Here is a 17,833-nt window from a genome sequence, read left to right on the forward strand (position 1 = left end):
GGGGGGGGGGGGCGGTGGGGAGAGAAAAAGGGTATAAATGAGAACTCAAATAGGACACAGTTAATAAAAGATATAAACTAACTTTTATATCTATATGTGCAAACCTACATGAAATGGAAATTCCTAGAGTTCACTAAAATTAATTCAAAAGGAAATAAACACAATTTGTCCTATAAACATTACATAAGTTGAAGCTCCACCAAACATCCAGGAACAGATCATTCCAACTGTATACGAACTCTTTCAGAAAGTCTAAGAGTGAATATTCTCAACCCATATGGGGCTAATGAAATCTTTTTAAAAAAATATTTAGATTTTTTTTAAGTTATTGATGGACTTTATTTATTTATACGTGGTGCTGAGAATTGAACCCAGTGCCTTGCACATGCTAGGCAAGTGCTCTATCACCGAGCCCCAGCCCCAGCCCACTGGAATCTTGATACTGACATAGACAAACACAGAACTAGAGAAACATGCTACATGAACAAATACGTAAGATTCATACATGTTAGCTCACTAATTCTAGTAACATGTAAAACATATAATGTATTGCAAACAAGTATCTTCACAAATGCAAGTCTTATTCAGAACTGGTAAATTCATAATGCAATTTACCACAGGCAACAAAAGTGAAAGAAAAATTTTATAGTTCTTTTAAATGATACAAACTTTTTTTTTTTTTTTTTTGGTGTGGGATACCAGGGTTTAACCACTGAGCCACATCCCTAGCCCCTTTTTTATATTTCATTTAGAGACAGTGTCTTGCTGAGTTGCTTAGGGCTTTAGTAAGCTGCTGAAGCTTGTGATCCTCCTGCCTCAGCCTCCCAAGCTGTTGGGATTACAGGTGTGTGCTATTGTGCCTGGATGATGCAAACATTTTTTATGAAATTTGATAATTGTTCATAATGAAATATTATGAATAAGTAAAGCCTTTACTTATTTTTAAAAAATATTTATTTTTTAGTAGTTGGACACAGTACCTTTATTTTATTTATTTATTTTTATGTGGTGCTGAGGATCGAACCCAGGGCTTTGCTACCACTGAGCCACAACCTCAGCCCCAAAGCCTTTACTTATTATGGTAAAATATATTTCCTAAAAATACAATAACAAATACCCTATCAATTATGGGTCAATAATGTGGCTCCTTTGAAAATAAGGAACATTAGAAAAGATAATGCTAAGTGAAGTTAGCCAATCCCAAAAAAACCAAGGACTGAATGTTTTCTCTGATATAAGGAGGCTGACTCCATAGTGGGATAGGGAGAGGGAGCATGGGAGGAATAGATGAACTCTAGATAGGGCAGAGGAGTGGGAGGGGAAGGGAGGGGGCATGGGGTTGGAAATGATGGTGGAATGTGATGGTCATTATTGTCCAAAGTACATCTATGAAGACACAAATTGGTGTGAATATACTTTGTATACAACCAGAGATATGAAAAATTGTGCTCTATATGTGTCATAAGAATTATAATGCATTCCGCTGTCATATATAAATAAAAAAATAAAATAAGGAACACAGAAAAATGTTGATTATTATTACTTTTATTCAGAGGTCCTGAATTGTGCCGCAGGACAGGGGAAATAAAAGACTTAAAAAGAAAATATGTCATATGTGTATATAAAGATTAACAACAGCATGAAAAAAGAAAAAAAGAACCTAGATATGCAGAATAAATCTAACTGAATATTAGGGAAAAAAAAGTTATAAAACCGTAACAGGAGACACCAGGATTTAGACAGAGGGTGAGGTAATGGTGTCCAGGGACTGATCCGCTAGGGGAGTCAACCCCGCAGCCTGATATACAGGATCAATACAATTCTAGTTAAAAATTACAAGAGGAGCTATTGTCTCTCTTTTTGCCCCTCCCCATTTTCTTGTTCTATTGATCAAGCTGATTCCAAAATTTACATACAGGTACCAAGAGCCAAGAATGGCCAAGACACTTGAAAACAAAACTGGGCTGAGAGAACCGTGCTACTAACCCTGAGGCTTACCGAGAGAGTGACGGGGACAGCGTGAAACTGCCCTAGAATGTGACGAAGACCAGACAGGACCGAGAGCCCCTGTGAATCCACGCTCACAGAGAACCCTGCCACATGTCACCGATGGCACTTCCCATTGGTGGGGACAGGAGGCGCTACCTAATAAATGATGCTGGGATACCTGATACCCACCTGGAAAAGACGCAAATGTGTCCCTGACGTCACAACGCCAGGTGGGTTCCAGATGTAAGTAGTAATCAACAGGAACAACCCTAAGATTATTTCCTATCACATAAGAAGTAATGATTTCAGATTTAAATGCGAAAGGAAAAAAAAAACACCTTAAATCATTTAGGGAGGGAAAAAAACTAGTGGAAATAAGATGACCAGAGTAAGAAAGAGATTTTTATTTTCAAAGAAAGACATTGGGTTTTATAAAGAAAATGGTTGGTGTGATTAATAAGCATTAAACGAAGAGCTTCTATTCATCAAAAGACATTATTATAGTGAAAAGACCATCCACGAACAGAAAATTTGCAACACATATAGTCAACAAAGGACTGATGTCCTGAATATATAAAGGTCTCCTACAAAAGAAAAAAAAAGAAATAACTCAACAGAAAAATGAGCAAAATGTAGAAATAGAAATCCTTAGAAGACATTCAAACATCCAATTAAGTCTGTGTAAAACAGTGCAACACCCTTTAGAGAAAGAAAAACAAAGCCTAATAAAATACCACTGTGCCACAGCATTACCTTGGTTAAAATTATGAAGTATGACAATTCCAAATGAATGTGAAGATGTGCAGAGGTGGGGACTATCACACTCTGCTGGTGGGAGTATAAATGGATACAAGCACTTCAGGAAACAATTTGACATTACCTTCTGAAGCTGAACATGTAGATACCTTACAAACCGGCAGTTTCACTCCTGAACATCTTAAATTTATGTCTGGAGACATGTACAAGAATTTTTGTAGTAGCAAGGTGCGGAATATGAAAAACTCCAAATACTTTTCTTATTTTTGTTAACTGTGGTATAATCACATAATGGGAATATTATATAGCAATGTAAAAGATTCACCTAGCGCCACATGCAACTCAACAAATTTAATAATGAGTGTATCATTTTGATGACTTCAAAACTCAAAACTAAACAATATTTTGTCAATGGAAAGTAAAAATAAAAAAAATGCTTTTGAAAGCATGGGAATAGTAAATATAAAACTTGGGGTTGGGATTACCTTTCAGGGAAGGTAAAAGGGTGTCAATCATGTTTTCCTTTTTAAAAGTTGGATGGTGGCTTCGTAAGTCTCTTAGACACTTAGTGACTCTATATGTTTAATCTTGTGGGTGAAATAAAATATCATATGAAAATGTTTAAAAAAGAAAGCAGTCTCCAGAATGGAGACCAAGATTAACCTACGAAGAACGACAGAAAACACTAAGGAAAAACATGCAGAGAACTATTTAATAAAAACCGCGTGTAAAATCACTATTTACCAGGTGTCAAATCCTACCAAGGAGAGGGACGTCACTTAGGTCAATCTGATTTGTGAGTTTACAGTCATCCCTACATTCTCCGTAAAATCCAGTCTGATCCAATAAAGATGAAGTTCAAGACCCCTAGCCCCAGTTCTGCAATCTGGTGGATGCACAGCAGCCAAGGTGAGGGGTCCAGGAGCCAGGTGGCCAGCACCTCCTGGAAAACAGCCGGGTTTCCACTGCTCCGAGTGGTGATCGCCAGGGGACCATACTTTTCTCCCACAAGCTGCAAAATGCCTCCTTGACCCACTAAGATAAACGTGATTTCTTTTGTGCGAGAGATCACAGAAAAAAACAGGTGACCCTAAAACTGCCCTCCACATGATGTCTTATAGGTATACAGCCCAGAAGCCCTAGTTTTGAGGACTTTCCGATATAAAGCACCAGGACTTAACCAATGCCACCAGTCTGTAGTACTAGGAGCCCCTCGAGGAGAACGATCAAATTCCACTCAGTTTGCTGCTCACTGCTAAGATTTCTAGACCAAGAAACCAAATACGAAGACATTTTTTGGGGAAGGGGGCCCATGGGGAAACTAGGTCCCTGATCCGTTTCCCTTGTCCCTTAAGCCTAGCCCTTCAGCATGCTCTCCTCTCCTACCCAGGCATACTCTCTGAGTTCCAAAATCACCTTCGAATGCTGTGATCCCAGAAACCAAGGCAAACAGGGGCCTTGTCTTTAAAAACAAAACAAAAAAATAAAATACAACACAATACAGGAAATGATCAGTGTCTTAATTTTCCCCTAAAGTTCCACAATCAGATTATAACCCTATCTTTTTTTTTTTTTAAGGTATCAGGTGTTGAACTCAGGGGCAGTTGACCACTGAGCCACATCCCCAGCCCTATTTTGTATTTTAGATATAGGGTCTCACTGAGTTGCTTAGTGCCTAGCTTTTGCTGAGGCTGGCTTTGAACTCGTGATCCTCCTGCCTCAGCCTCCCGATCCGCTGGGATTACAGGTGTTCGCCATTGCATCTGGCTCACAACCCTATCTTATCCTGTTGTGAACATCTTCTCAAGGCGGAAAGACAAGCAAGGCAAGCCAAAAGAGCAGCAGATCTGAGATAGAGAGATGTGACCTTAAAAATGGATGCTTTTGCTTTGTAATAGGACCACGAATGGCCAGCTTGCTTCACGTTCCATGGGAAGTTGTTTTCATCTGAGTTGCAAATAAAATCAAGCAGCCTCATATGGTGATTAAATGGAACTTTCTTACCGTTTTATGAATGTTGCAGCCTAGATTTATAGGACAGACCTCCTTCTTCAAAGCTATGAGGCTCTCCTAAGATCTCATAGCTGTAGAATAACAACCCAGCAATGTGGCCCAGGGCCAGGTGAGTTGCTACACCCCCAGGACACTAGGGATGTAAGAAAGCTGGGCTCCTTTTCCCAAAAAGGCCAGAGTCTGTTCTTCGTTTGTTCAGCTCAACAGTCTCTGCAGGGAATTTCGCTGGGACAGCAGCACAAGACACTGGCATAAAACTCTAAGACGCGTGAGCAGTTATTTTAAGGCTGATGTCTCTTGAGCACTCTATGCCCAGACAAATTTAAAAATAAGCAGGTTTCCAATGTCTAAGGATGGGCCAATCTCTGAGGTTATTGAGCAAAGAGTCAACACGCTAAAGTCAATTACACTATTGACAGATACTCTTACAAGGAGATTTCACATCATAATTATATGCAAAGGAACCCAGCAAATACAAGCTGTGTAATGATCAGCTAATAAAAGTAACACTTCATCTATGTCAATAACAGTTTCAGAGTTAAGACAAACAAACATGGCCTTTGCCACTCAGCAGAGGGGGGGGTGGGGAATTCCCTGAAAGACAAATATTTTCACTTAAGGAGAAGTGCTCAGCCTCACACGGAAAACCTATCACACAGAGGAGAAGAGGAAATTGGTCTTTAGTGGGTGCTAATGACTCTCCGCCCTCCCTGGGCCCCAGCTGTTGGCCTGGGGCAGCAGTCCCTGTAAACACTGGGACCCCGCAGGCTGGAATCCCTAGGTACACAACGCCATGGGCCAGGCAGAAGTTGGTCTGTGTTGTTTCCCCCCTTCACATTCCTCTCAACCTCACGTTTGACTGACATGTGGCCAAATTCAAAAATTTAAAAATTACAATGGGCGTGAAAAAGCAAAACACGATTTCCCGGCCAATCACCTGTCAGTGGGATTTACAAAAAAAAATTTGCTGGTTCTGCAAATGTGCACATGGCTGGGTTTATGTTCATTTTCCTGAAAGCATCTCAGTACCTACTTTTCGCCTTATAAAAAGAGGGCCAAGATACCACAAGCAAGTGTCTCCAATCTTATAGAACTTTCTACCCTCTCCCCATAATTTCCCTTAAAACTAAGGGGCAGAGGTGGAACTGACAATGTACCGCTCATGACGTATGGCTTTCTTTACTAGTTATCTCTATTTACGGAAATGGAAACTTGTTTTCTTTTCTTTCTTTCTTCTTCTTCTTTTTTTTTTTTTTGCAAACTGTGGTTGCATATTTTACCAAAATGAGTTTGCTCAAAACTCCTATGATGCTCAGGAAGGTCACCCTTTTAATTAGACTATGAATGCTTCCAAGACTGACACTAAGCAAACTGTGCCATTACAAGGCTACTGTCATCAGCCTCAAACTCACCCTTCTACAGTGATTCAAAGTCTTGGGTTGGGGCTGGGGCAGGGCTGGGCCTGGTGCTGGGCTGTGCAAGCCACACTTTGCTTGACCATCAGCTTCCGCCAACAGGGGGAGCCCTGGAGACTGCAGAGGTGATAGAGGAGAAGGGACAGGCTCTGGCCTCTGTTTCCTGCTCCTGTCTCTGCACCTCAACAGCAGCAGTCCCTTCCTGTAGTGGGCCAGGGAATCCAGTGCACAGTTTTCCCAATGTTTGCAGAACCCTATTCCCTCTGAGGCGGGCACAGGTGTGCACCCACTCCTCAGAGGCTGGGAGCCCAGACCTCATGTCCCAGACGCCATCCTCTGGGCAGGAGCCTAAGCGTCAGCTCCATGGGGCCACCATTTCCAGCTTGTCCCAAATGTTCCCTCGGCCTGATACGGAGCCTGCTCCCGCCGCCCCCCTGCCCCGTGAGACTTTGGGTTCGCTTTTTATATCCTTTTGGTTACCTGGTTAATAACTTTCTGTCTAGGTAATGGTTCTTTATCTTAGAGGCTCTCTGTTCAAACACCTGGTGTGATTGTTGTCTCCTAACTGAACTCAGCTGACACACAGGTCCAGTCCCAGAAGCTATTTTCTGGACTTTCTCTGGAAGGGACTAACTGCAGTGCTCACAGATGGGATGAGCGGCAGCTTTTTGTCTTCGCCCCTGGAACTGGGATTGAACCTAGGGCCTTGAGTACTGTCATGCATTCTACCACTGAGCTACATTCCTCGGTCCTTTTTATGTTGAAATGGAGTCTTGCTAAGTTGCTCAGGCTGGCCCTGAACTTGTGATCCTCTGGCCTGGGCTTCCCTGGCAGCTGGGCTTACAGGTGTGAACACCACACCTGGTCGAGAGACAGCTCTTTGAACAGAGACAAGACATCATTGTTTGGCTGCAGAGTTTATTCCCAAGAGAACATGACAAGGGGGAAAACCATCAGTATTTAAAATAATACCTCTAGAGGGGACTAATCAGTAAAATTTGCAATAATATATACCATGAGGTTAATAATTAAAATTAGGAGACAGGGTCAGCTGAAGGCTACCCTGGGGTCCGCTGGGCTTCCCTGTGCTCTTCTAGAAGGAATGGCTGACTCACAGCGAAAGCTATTCTTGAAGGCACTCAAAGAAGGGCGAAGACCATATATGAGAACCTGCTAATGGAAATACATTGTTGCTTCACGCAAAAAATAGCCTACAGTCTCAAAGTCTTCTCAGCCAAAATGGTAAACTAGGAGGTGAGACGGGAAAGGTTTTAAGAATGGAAAGCAGAACAAGTGGCTTTCACAGTGCAAGGCAAGGCCATTTTGGCTTTCCTGGAAGAAGATCATCACTTCAGAGCTCAAGACGCATTAATGATCTAAGGGGAACCAGGAAGGACTGCAGAGAAGCGTAAGAAGAAGCGCCACAGCATGTAATTTTAGAAGGCACCTCCCTGTCAGGTTAGTCGGAGTGACATATGCTTTTTATGATCTCTCACCATTCTAATTCCTACCAAAATCTGGCATTATCGGGTCCCAGATAACCAGAGCCGGCCCTAAAGATTAAGCAACATCCCTCCTGGTAAAAGCAAGCTGGTTGGCTGCAAAAGTTCAAAGACACAGTTTATGGAGAATCTCTACCTGGTTGACCTGTGCAAGCCAAATTTGACCATGCTTCTCCCTCAGGCCCAGTTAAACAGATTCCGGGACAGTTTCCTTAGGGACAGGCAATACCACGAGAGTAAAATGGCCTCAGGTGCAAGCCTGATCCATAAATCAAACAAAAGGAAAGGGCTGCTGCTGGGGGGGGGGGTGGGTGGCTCTCAGACAGGCCTTCTAGAGGGGTCGTCTGCACCAGCAATGAGTAACTGGCCATCAGTCAACTGAGCGAGACCTACTCCCCATCCCCAGCAAGCAAACCACTGAGAACAGAAAGGCACACACTGAAAAATTACTAATAGACAGGGTCACACACCAAATGGTCACAACCCAAGCATGGGGTCAACGGGAAAAGCGAAATCTGTCCCAAGCTGGGTGGCCACTTTCAGAAAAGTGTCACCAAGGAGTCACATGGAGGCTGGGGGAAATCTGTACAGAAATTCTGGGCAAATTCCACAGACATTCGATGAGCACATTTGGTTCAGACAGAAGGGAAGACTGGGGGATGTCAAGGTGAAGTGGGAATCGTGGAGGTGCTTCTGCAGACAGCTGGTCTCAGGAACGGGCAGGATAAACAGGAAGAGGCCACCACACTGCTGCACAAGAGGGTCTAAGCTAGCAGTGGACCTTCATCAGGACTGTCAGTGGGGATGAGGAGGACACAGGAATGGAATCTCCCAAGGAGACTGGCTTGGCATGTGGTTTGGCAACTGACCTGATTCTTGGAAACAGGGAGAAGAGGCCACTTGCTATTTATAGACCACTTACCAAAGCGCATTTCACATGTGATTTCTGCATTTGAGTTTCACAGCAACCACTGCCGAGAGGTGAGGAGGGCGGGGGATGAGGGAACTGAGTCCCCGTAGAGTCGGACACCAGCCCAGAGCCAGACAGGGAAGCTAGGGGGCTAGGTCCAGAGTTAGCTCCATCAGCCTGGAATCTAATGAATACCCCACCCCGTGTAACCTGTCTGCATCGTCTCATCTGCACCGAAACCAGGATCATCTGACGCCCAAGAAGGAGAGCCTGGCATTTGGACAGGAGCGTTGGAGGTGACCTTGACTTTGTTGAACATTCCAACTAGGTTTGTCTCCACTCGCTAGAGGCTGGTCCTCTGCATCCTCTGTGGGGGCCCCATGGGGTGACGCCCTCCCCTCTCCGCAGGCCGGCCCTGGTCGGTGAGCTCCTCCCTTACCTCATGGCTGCCGTCATTCCAATGGGAGTGATTGGCAATGGCCGGACGCCAGGAAACAGCCCTCGGCTCAGAACCCGCGCTCCATTTTGTATCACTCCTGGAGAAACTGTAAAAGCAAAAGGAGAAAGACAACACGTGAATCCCACTGTGAAGATATTGTTTTAAGTCAGAAATTCTGGATATGAGGGGAGAGAGAGAGAGAGAGAGAGAGAGAGAGAGAGAGAGAGAGAGAGAGAAACATATACTGGAAGAACAAGACCGCAGGTTACAAAGCTAACTTGGTGGGTAACTAAGTCAGACCCACAGCTTACAAACAAATTATTGCTGCCTAGGTTAAAAAAAAAAAGTGAGTTTTTAAAAAGTGGGCTTCAAACATCATTTTCTTGCACTTGTAAACTGTAACCGCTTATCTCTGGTCAGACCCTAAGGTCATCTCAAAAAACACTGACACAGCAGGATAGGAGGTGACTGGACAAAGGCATTTCCTCATGCTTCTCTGGTCATGGCCAGGAGTTGGGACCACCTTCCTATTTGTCCTTCATCAACAAGGCAAAGGTACAGCCCGGAATAACAGCAGAGGACCTCCCAAGCACTGGCAGCCCAGCCCACCCTCACAATGACCTTGTCATTAGAGGAAAGACCCCTCCTAAGAGTGGATGGGAGGGAAGGGTCCCTGCAGGCTCTGTCTGAGTCACACACAGATCGCTGTGGAGGACCCCACTTCCTCCTTCCCCAAAGCCCTGAGTCTCCTGAGAGTTTCCTCAGCACCCGCCTTCTTTTAAACCTGGAGCAACAGGTTTAACCCTAACGGAAGCCAATTCACCAGCGACCTTCAGACCCTGTCAGTTTTCCACACATATTCAGTGTCCTTCCCACCAATCTGATTTTGCCTGGGATATACATAACAGGGGAACTTCAGGGACAGCTGACCTTTTTTGACCTCCCAAACAGCCATTTCATCTGGCCCCTCTTCTGTCTCCTCTGACATCTACTAACAACCTTCTGTGAGTCTGTGGGGCCAAGGGAGAACTGCTGCGGGAGAGCACTGCTGGGTTTTCATTTTAGATTTTTCCCCTGGGGGTTGGACCCAGGGGCCTTTTGCCACAGAGCTCCGTCTCCAGTCTTTTTCATTTTTTAAATCTTGAGACAGGGTCTGGCTAAGTTGCTTAGGGCCTCACAAAGCTGCTGAGGATGAGATTACAGGTGTGTGCCACTGTGTCTGGCGCTTAGTTCTTCTTGTGTGACTTTGTCCAACTCCTTGAATTTGTTTCCTTCTCCAAACAGTGTTCTCCCAAGGCCCCTTCTGCCCCCGGGGCTCCTGGCACAGTATCATACGCAAGCAAGTGCTTTTACAGACTATTGAAAAGACTAGGAAATTATACATTCAAAAGTGAAAATCAGTCTGGATGTTCAGTTTTTAAAGCCAGCATATTTGTGTACAAATGAATACTTTTTAATAAAACAAATGACCTCTATGGATGTTTTACTTACGTAATGTTTAGTTCTCTAAGAATGTTACCAGAAATATTCCAAAGTTTTAAAGGTCCTTTATGTAAGGTGAATGCTCACTCTTGAATACACGATAATCGTATAGACTGCTTATTTCTTGCGCCTTTTGTACTTTTTTGTGAATAATTTTTGCCATTTGTCTTCCAGGTTTGTGGAAGGTCTTACAGAAGGCAAGATGGGAAACAAAACTGAAATTCTTGCCTAAGTCAAGACTATCAATCAAGTCCACGTAGGCTCCCGAATGTCCCCAGTGTCTTTCCGTAACTAACTGTGAAAGCAGGTGGAACCAGACCAGGAACTCGCACCATCTCAGTGAGCAGCCTCATTTCAGATGACAGATGAGGTCACCCAGGGCAGGAAGACTTAAAGCACAGAGCTGCTACAACATGGTGTATAGCTCGTTCTATCTGGCTTAGTCGACAAGTTCTCTGGTAAGAAAGAATGTCTAAAATTTATATTATCTGATTTCAAGACTTCCTATGAAATTACAGGAAACGAAACCATGTAGTGTTAAAAGAAGTACAGAATACAGACCAAGAGAACCAAACGGAATCCAGAGATAGACCCACACATGTGTGCTCAACTGATTTTGGACAAAGGTATGGAAATGACATAGCAGGGGAAAGGAGAGAGTTAGAACAACCGGAACCGGGAGATCCATCAGGAAAAAACTAACCTTGACCCTCATCTCATAACACATATGAAAAGCTAATTAGAATGGATCATAGAGTTAAACACGAGAACTACAAAACTTCTAGAAGGAAATATAGGAGGAAAATATCCATAATTCTCAAAGACAGACCGATACAGAAGGCTGGGAGAACTCCAGGGTTTGTAGGTAAGGCCTTCAGTTTACAAAAGATAGGATTTTTGTTTGCCTGTCTGGGGAACTGTGGGAGGGTTTCAATTATTTTGCTGTATAGTACTCCCTAGAAATGCTCAGATAGCCATGGGTTGCATAATTCTGCCATATTTGTCACTAGGGATCTTGTGCAGAGAAGCAAATGAACTGGATACAATGAAATCCCAGTGGGGTAGGTTCTAGGGAATTGGGCCTGGAGATACCCAACCCAAACTGAGGGGTATCTGGGAAGACGTTCTGCAGGAAGTGCCATCTACACTGGAATTCCAAGGCAAAGAAGCAGTTCATATAAAGGCCTAAAAATGATTTAAAAATGCTCCAGGTGCACAAGGAACTAAGTTATTTTGCTACAATATATAATCCTAGAAGGAAAGAGATGCATTTGAATTTTATCCCCTGGGTACTGCGAAAACCACTTAATGGTTTGGAGCAGGAAAGTGACTGAGAGCCAGACCCTGGTGTCAAGCCAACCTGAGTCTGCGTCCCATCACACTGCCATGGTCCTCTGAGAAAGCTACGTTGACTCTTCAAGTAAGCAGGGAGACAAAAAGTAGTATTTACCTTTCAGGGTATTGGGGAGCTGAACTGAGTTAATAAAAGGCACTCGTGTTTAGAAAACGCATGTCAGCTACCATGACACCATCATCATTGCTAACACCATCACCATCCTCAAGGGGGTCCTGAGGTCCTGTGCTTTCTGCATTTCGCGGGAGCTGAAAACCCACAAAAGTGGAATGAGACAAAAGCCAGACCAAGGTGCAAGAGCCCAGCTGTCTTCCTGGTGACAGAGTGGCTGGAAGAGCAACAACCATTGTTGTGATGCTCCTGTCCCCCTGGTTTGTGTTATGTCAGAGTCACCTCTGCCGTGCAAACACTCCAAGCACTTAAAATTGGAAAAGACCAGAAAACCCTGGAACAGGAAGATAGCAAGTCACAGAAAACACATGCTTCTTCATTCTGGAATGGCCAATCGAAGAAGAAAAGCAGCTCTAGGGATGGTGCTCCATGTGCCCAGTCCTCTGCCCAAATGCCCAGAGGCACCCCGGCAGGCAGTAGTGCAAAGGAAGCCAGTCCCCACCCTGCACCTACTGGAGATCCAGTGTGTTGGATGCTTCCTGTCTCATGGACTCCTTCTGGAGGTGGAAGAGGTATACTGCAATGGCTGAAAGGAGCACAGCCTTTGTTCTAAGACTGCAGGACCGTCAACTCTGTGGCTTTGGGCTCACACTTTAACCTTTGTGCCTCCATTTCCTCACCAATAAAGCAGACATAAAACACCTTGTAAGATGGTTCTGAAGGCTTAAATCAGGTAAGCTAGGTCAACTGCTTGGCTGGACGGCCTGTGCATGCTCACAGACATCACCGCCATCATTACCGCCATCGCCATCCTTCCACCTTCCCACATCCCCTTTCCAGCAACTTCTTATTAACCATCTATGGGGGTGTCAGGACGTCCATGGGGAACTTCTCTCCATCTGTTATCTTCTTTGTAGTGAGCTCTAACTATTCATTCACCCATTAATATATCTTCCCAATTGAGGAACTGCACGCACTTCCCAGGGAATCTCATGGAAGACGTGCTCCTGAGCTATTTCCTGAGCTCCACAAGACTCTGGCACACGCACTGGCTCATCCTCCAGATCCTGGGGCTTGTTTTCGGATGAGCTGTGATGGCGTGCTGCCTCTGCCAGTCCTGGCGTTTCTCGTCCCCTCCTTGGCAGTTTTCTCCATGTTGAGATGGCGGATGTGTCTGTATTTGCTCACTGACTGCCAGAAGCCAGCTGTGACACTTAACTGTTCCCCACGTCTCTCCTCCTTTCTGTCCCCATCCCCAAGTGTCGAGAACATGGCTTCTGAAAAACACATCACAGCGGTCAAAATGGCTCTGCCTGAGAAAGGCATCCTGAGACTCACTGTTCGCTACTTTTCAGATGATGGGACTCAGCAGGAACCTGAGTCCATTCTCAGCCCCTGGTCTATCAGCACCTGCTCTCTCTTCCTTTCACTATTTTCCTCAAAGCATATCAAGACACCTCAAGGCCAACGCCTTGCAGCCAATCCACCCCACCTGATGTACTGAAATGCTGCCAAACTCCAGCTAGGTCAAAGACTTAAGAACCACACATTTGAAATCAGCTTCTTGCTGACTGATGTCTCACTAGAAGAGGCAGTTTCAATATGCACTGCTTAGAGGCAAGTTAGACAGGTTTAGGGTCTTCAGGCTGCTGTGATAAGGTGCCTAGGACTTTAGGAATCTGGGTCCCCAACACCCACTGGCCAACTATATTCTCTGAAGTTACAGAGCGACTCTAAAATGTTCAGACTTTAGCAAGAAAGCAACACTCATACATAAGAACAGCCAAACCGAGCAGTACCGCTCATTACAGATGTAATGATCTAATCTGATAATGCAATCTTGGAAATCTTAAAAAAAAAAAAGTCTGAGGCACAGGATAAACTTCCCTGCTCATGATGTCACCCCTCAGCATTTCTCTAACTTCCCTCTTGATATGGAACTTCCTTCATTTTTTTACAACTTCTAAAATTAACCTGGGAGCTCCAACGGCTGCCTTTGGAGAGCAGCCCTGGCTAGCTCTGGCAGAGGCCATAAGCCGAGCAGCAGGTGACTCCTATAATCCGTCCTTTTCCTGAAGGCGCCCTTCCTACCCACTGGCTTGGAAGCAGGCTGGGGAGTGGGGAGCTGGCATGGCAGGACACAGTCTGTTTCCTGGTTGCTTTTTTTGTGCTGCACCCCAGTGCCAGGAGGGGTGCAGAACACCGTCTCTCCCTCCCCCACCCCCGGGTCATTTTGTTGTTTTGTTTATTATCTAGAGTTGTCTCTGGGAACATTCCAACCAGGGATTATATAAGCCTTTGAAGATGAGTAATGGTGATCTGGCTTCTCCTACTTAATAACAATTCCTCCACGGGGGTTCAAGATGACTCACAGGGTTTGTCACAGGAGAGCTGCAAGCAGATGCTTAAGGAGATGCCAGAAGCTGAAATCAGTCTACATGGTCACTTTTCGGGGGCAGGTGGGATAGGTGGGTGGATTTGACTCAAAGCATAATCCAGAGCTCAGAGGATAATGAACCTGCCGGGCTCTACACTGACTTCTGCAAGGAGCCTCCCAGGGAGCAAGTGGGACTCTGAGGACTCTCCTTACAGAATGTGTCCCATGCTGCAAACTGGCAAAGTCTGAAAAAGCTAATGTCACATGCGCTGCGGGTGCTGCCAGGGGGACAAACTGTTGGAGCTGAGTTTTTATTAGCGACACTCTGCTGCCTTATTGAAAGGGAAGCATCAGACTGCAATGAGAGGTGGCGGGACCCTCTGGGACTTCAGCTCCAGCAGTCCAGGATGTAGGGGGCTCCCCTGGGCAGTTTGGACCCCTTGGGGAGAAAGAAGCTTGCAGACAGGGGTTCTCACCAGCTTCTTGAGCAGCTCACTTTGTACGACCTACTCAGCCTCAGACCCTGGACGGTGGCCAGCCTGCCAGCCCCGAGCTGGCTCTGCAGATGCTGAGCAAGGGAAGGAGGAGAGGGAGAGCTCTAAGTGGCTGCCATCTGGTGACCTGAAGTGGAGTGGCTACAAAGGGTGATGACAAAGGAAAAACCTTTCAAGGCACCCAGGCTGGCCTCCAACTGCTGGGAGGGAACCGCAGAGACCATGAGGGTAGCTCCCACTCAGACAGGGCCTCGGGCAGCTGAGAGGTGAAAATGGGAGCTATAAATAGCACTTCATCAGGAGGCTCTACAGACAGTCCTGCCGCCCAGCAGCCCGGGGGATCCAGGCAGGCTCTGGGCAGGCTAGAAACACGGGGAGCTCTCAGAGCCATGGGCAGGGGCAGGAATCCCGAACCTGGGAAAGGCCTCTATGCAGGCCGCGCCCAGGGCCCCACAGCTGGCCACTGCCTCTACACATTTTGCCCAGGCTCACTTTTTCTAGGCCTGGCTCAACACTGGCAGGGTGGGGAATGGTGGCTTTGTTGTTCTAGCTCTGTCACCCTTCACCTAAAGGAGGCAAAGTACTGCCTCAGGCCTCAAGGCAAGATCCAAAGGAGGCAGTAAAGGAAAGGGGAGGAGGGCATAGGTGTGGGCGAGGAAGAGCTGGCTGAACGCTGTGATCCATTGCTGAAGCCAGTTACCCCTGGCGGTGTCTTGGGGAGGTCGAGGAGGGGCCACCTGGCTGTCTGGATGTCTCTTCACTCCCTTCCTACAGAGCACAAGCTCCCACCTCTAAGGGCTTTACTGTCCATCTGCCCACCCCTCAGGCTTGCACTTGACCTCCTCGAGGTCAGGCGGGAATACAAGGGTGAATATAAGGGTGGTGTCCCTAGCTCTCTGAGCAGCTTCTGCAGAGTATCTCTCGCTATGACCTTTGCAGGCATCCTGGTTCTTCCCGTCTAGAGGGCCTTGGAGCCCCCACATGGCCTAGGCCTTCCTGAAGGCTGAGGATGGACTCTTCCCACAGTGGAAATAGCCAAGGCTTTCTAAGAAAGCTTTCTAAGAATGTTCCTAAACCTTTCAAACAGGAATGCTAAGCCTTTAAAAATCAAATTCGGCATTCCAACAGAGAGGCCTATGGCTTACAGAGAAGCCTGTAGTTGGAGGGTTACTGGGAGGTCGAGGAAAGATTGCCCCTTAGCCAAGACAACACTCAACCCCCCAGTTAACCAGGAGCACCCCTTTCCTTTCCCACCTCTAGTCACAGATCCAGTAACACTGGCCTTTCACAGAAGACGCTGAGCATCTGAGAATGTTCCCTCAATCCCACTGCGTTTTCCAGAATCTCCATTGTACCTCTCGTTCCCAGCAAGCAGTTCATTAGAAGTGTTTATCTTTAAAGTAGAGTGGTGGGGTGCTAGGGGAAGGGGCCTGAACCTCACACTGGTTCTGATGACATCAATGTTTCCACTAGGATGGGTTATGCAACTTGATATTAGAAACCATTTCAGCCTCTAACCCGATTACAATCTGGGCTGTAATTTTTCTACGATGCCTCCTGAGAACGGAGGTTTTTAAGTATATATTTCTCTGAAACACAAAACATCACTCAAAAGCCATGTTTCAGGTTAATGGCTATAGTACGTCAGTTACACATCTGCCTAGACGTGGGGTCTGCTGGTCAGAGGGACAGGAATGCTGGTAGTCAGATTCAGCAAGGGCAGAATGGGAGTTGTGCACCTTCAGGAGCAGAAAAGGGCGACCCCAGGCAGAAGACCAGGTCTCTCTGAGAACGCCTGGCTGTGTCTCTTGGGTCTTTAAAAAGGAACAAAGAAGAACAGAGTCCAATTTCTTAAAGCTGTCAGGAAGGCCGGGAGAAGCAGAGAGCGATGAAAGATGGTTTGAATCCCTGCATCAGTCCATAATGACACCTATTAAGGGCTTGGGTTGGACCATTCCTGAGGACAACACTGTTCTCTAAAAGTGGGGCATTCCCATTGCTCAGGAGGCCACAAGGCCTTCAGGAGGCAGAAGAACCAGTCACAGGAATGAGACAGGTCCCTATGACAAGCTGGGTAGATCCTAGTGACCAGATCTGTCTGCTAGGTGTGGGATGTGGGCCTGAGTCAGGAGAAAGAAGGAGCAATATCTTCACTTAAGGTCATTTTCATGGAAGGAGACTTCCAGAACTCAGTAGTCTAGCTCCAAAGATATGAATAAACCTTGGGTGGTAGGTAGAAGTGAAGTCCAAGTAAAGAAAAGAGTTGTCTCAAACTTGACATTGTTCAATGGCCAAGAGAAGGTGAAGACAAGAACCCTGCTTGGCTAAATCAAGGAGTATCATGGCCTCATTTTCAAGGTTAGTCCAAGATTGAACAGGCCAGACTTTTCAAAATGGCAGCCTGGCATTAATGAGGTCCTGGAAAGGAATGTCTAAACATGGGTATTGCTTAGCACCAACATGGTAAGCTGGCTTCAAGGAGCATCTCCTACCAACTCACAGGAACAATTCCTACAGGAGAAAGGAAGTTCTCCCCACCGGGATTCATGATGGGGCCTGTTTCTCTCTCCCCAGGTTGTAAGCCCTGAAATTCTATCAGAACTTTCTCATGTGTGCATTCATCCACACATGCTCGTGGCCACATGTCTGCACATTTATGCATGTAACCACGCACTGCTATAGTTTGTAAACTGATGACAAGGGAAGGTTTGCTTCAGCATTAGTTCCTCCTATGGCCTGGGATATAAATGAGAAGGATAAGTTCAGAAACTATGGTGCTGTAGGCTATAGAAATATCTACTCACAACCTGCTTGTATCTCAGGGGGAGTATTCAAAAGCATCATGGCACTGGCAGCATCAATGTCAGGATCTGGAAAAATCAACCAATAAATAACATTATTTACAACGGGGCCGGTGTGTGTGTGTGTTTTTATCCCTGTAAGTTACCGTTTATGAAGAGGAGGAGGAGGAGGAGGAGGGGAAGGAGGGGA

At 45.8% G+C, this 17,833-nt stretch overlaps 1 protein-coding gene across 8 annotated transcripts in view; it reads right to left on the reverse strand.

The window, feature by feature from the left end:
* Foxn3 (forkhead box N3) overlaps nt 1-17,833 on the reverse strand; it is a 381,661-nt gene that overhangs the window by 8,137 nt on the left and 355,691 nt on the right. For 3 of the 8 annotated variants that reach the window (XM_048799156.1, XM_015494676.2, XM_048799157.1), the window contains 2 exons: nt 17,647-17,712; nt 9,025-9,130 (listed from right to left, as the gene is read on the reverse strand). In XM_048799156.1, coding sequence (XP_048655113.1) covers nt 9,025-9,130; nt 17,647-17,712 — 172 coding nt within the window. The remainder of the gene's footprint in view (nt 1-9,024; nt 9,131-17,646; nt 17,713-17,833) is intronic. The other 5 variants (XM_048799160.1, XM_048799161.1, XM_048799162.1 and 2 more) reach the window with 2 other exon arrangements.

Source organism: Marmota marmota, unplaced genomic scaffold, assembly GCF_001458135.2.
Source record: "Marmota marmota marmota unplaced genomic scaffold, marMar, whole genome shotgun sequence".
Lineage (NCBI taxonomy): Eukaryota > Metazoa > Chordata > Mammalia > Rodentia > Sciuridae > Marmota > Marmota marmota.